This window comes from Austrofundulus limnaeus, unplaced genomic scaffold, assembly GCF_001266775.1.
Source record: "Austrofundulus limnaeus strain Quisiro unplaced genomic scaffold, Austrofundulus_limnaeus-1.0 Scaffold358, whole genome shotgun sequence".
Lineage (NCBI taxonomy): Eukaryota > Metazoa > Chordata > Actinopteri > Cyprinodontiformes > Rivulidae > Austrofundulus > Austrofundulus limnaeus.
In genome coordinates, this window is record NW_013952760.1 from 119644 (window position 1) to 122216 (window position 2573).

The 2573-nt window shown below is 40.9% G+C and overlaps 1 protein-coding gene across 3 annotated transcripts in view; it reads left to right on the plus strand.

Moving 5' to 3' along the window:
• The window catches only part of med15 (mediator complex subunit 15), a gene marked incomplete in the record, with an annotated part of 33213 nt that overhangs the window by 2562 nt on the left and 28078 nt on the right, over positions 1-2573 (plus strand). For 2 of the 3 annotated variants that reach the window (XM_014023130.1, XM_014023129.1), the window contains 4 exon segments: positions 413-630; positions 2009-2102; positions 2178-2229; positions 2328-2351. In XM_014023130.1, the coding sequence (XP_013878584.1) occupies positions 413-630; positions 2009-2102; positions 2178-2229; positions 2328-2351 (388 nt within the window). 3 annotated transcript variants of the gene reach the window in all.

Sequence of the window (2573 nt, forward strand, 5' to 3'; positions counted from 1 at the left end):
GACCCCAACTTTGGGAAACATTGGTGTAGATTAGAACATACTTCATTGTGTAGAACATACTTCATTGTGTAGAACATACGTCATTGTGTAGAACATACTTCATTGTGTAGAACATACTTCATTGTGTAGAACATACGTCATTGTGTAGAACATACGTCATTGTGTAGAACACACGCCATTGTGTAGAACATACGTCATTGTGTAGAACACACGCCATTGTGTAGAACACACGTCATTGTGTAGAACATACTTCATTGTGTAGAACATACGTCATTGTGTAGAACATACTTCATTGTGTAGAACATACGTCATTGTGTAGAACATACGTCATTGTGTAGAACACACGCCATTGTGTAGAACATACGTCATTGTGTGGAACATTAGTATCTGTAATATCCGCTCCGGCCGACAGGCGGCAGCAGCGACGCAGCAGCAGGCGTGTCTCTTCCTCCTCGCTGTGAAAGAAGGAAGCTTCGTCTTGTTACAACAAAAGTCCCGCAGAGAGAAATTAATTCGGCCATGGAGGTTCCTGGACCGGACAGCGACTGGAGGAGCCCGCAGTTTCGGCAGAAAGTCGTGGCTCAGATGTGAGAAACGTTGCTTCTTTCTCCGGGCTTCAGCTCAGCTCCTGTAAGCTAGGCTAACGTTAGCTTGTCGGCTAGGTGAAGCGCAGCATCCAAAACGAAACATTAAAAAACAAAAGTGAAAATCGTCCTGTTGGTTGRGTCCATAAATCTGATCTGAAGTGTATTAATGACGTCTAAAATCATTACTAAATTCGGCTTCACTAAATTTAACTAAATTACTATGAAAGCGATTTTCTAATCAGTTTTGAGCTTCAATAAGAATCGAAATATCTGTTAATAATTTTAACCCTTTTAAAGCTTATTCCGATTCAACCAACATATCCATCTGTCAGTGAACAAGCTGCAGATGAGTGTTTTAAGAGTAATATTGTAAGTAAAATATTGCCAAGTTTAATATTTACATTGGAACCCGATTAAATCTATTTTAAATTTGACTTTCRTCAACAGAACTAAGGATTGTTTATGATGTTTTATATTAGTTATATTTGTCTTATTGTTAATATTAGTTATTACAGATGATTAACTTTTTTTTAAAGTTTGTTTTGCTGGGAGATGATAAATAATACCAGGATGAGATGAAAAATGAATAAAAATGTAAGAGTAAGACTCTCAGCTACACAGGTAAATGTGTTTTATTTGTCATCAGTACATGTTCCTGCAGGATGTAAYGTGTGCTCTGCATTTGACCCATCACACATGAGAAACACCAGGTGGAGCAGCGGGCAGACACGTGAACACCTGGGGAGCAGTTGGGTGTCTTGCTCAAGGACATGTGGGCATGGTCGGGTGTCAAACCTGTGACTTTCTGGTCCCAAGTCAGCTGCTGTACCTCTACACCACAGCCACTCACTACCACTTTATATTTGAGCTCAGTCTCTTTAAAACAGAGTTTTAAGTGTGTGTTTGTTAAGTCAGTTGGCCGTGGCGGCCATCTTGAATCAGGTCTGTGTTTGATTTTCCCTCATTGTTTATGATTGGTTCTTTATACCTCTGGTTAGATATTTTGCTTCCAGGTACACGGACACAAGCAGTTACATGATGGCCCATGTTTTACAAAAACAAGTCAGAAAAACACCAGAAACAGAAACAAGGACAGTTTAACATCTGTTGGAGGAGCTCCTGCTAAGATGCTGTCCTTCATTCAAAATGGCTAAAATACTTTAGGCCACGCCTCCAGGAGACGTTAATGTTGATTCTCATGTTAAACATGTGGACCTCAGGTAAAATCTGTACCTGGAACTGTTTGGACCAGTGTTTGGTCAAAGTGCAGCAGAACCAGGCTCTAAAACCAGTTCATGTTGTGGAGGAGGAGGATAAATCCAAGAACACGTGGAGATAAATGTTTACGGTGCCTCGGTTCTCTCAGGTCATGTGACCGGACTGAAGTTTAATGTGTTTTTTATTGTTTTCTATTTTCCCAGTGAAGACGCCATGAGGAAGGCAGGAACGGCCAACACCACACACAAGTCTGGTACCGACATGGAGAACCACGTCTACATCAAAGCCAAGACCAGAGTGAGTCTGACCRAGAGGAAGATGATGTGTGATGAAGATGCTCTTATTGTGAAAGTGACCTGATGTTTGTTTCAGGAGGAGTACTTGTCTCTGGTGGCGAGGCTCATCATCCACTTCAGAGACATCCGTGAGTACTGACCCACTGTTTCCTGTGAAGTGTTTTGTTCTRGTGACACGTTGTTGTGTCTGACTCTAATCAGAGGTGTTGTTGTGTTTGTGTTACAGACAGGAAGGCTCTGGGAGGATCAGGTAGGTGTCTTTTTGGTCTCTGGTTGTGTTTCTCTACCTCAGTTTTGTCCTGAGCTGGACCTGTCTCTGCTGAATTCATGGCGGCCGTGTTTATATGGGATAAATCTTGTGCCAACAGGAAGTGAATTTGAATTGCTCAGATTGAATCTGAATGTTCATAATTTGAAATTGAATGCATTTGTTTGAAAATAAATTTCACTAAATTAAAACTGAATTTAAAGT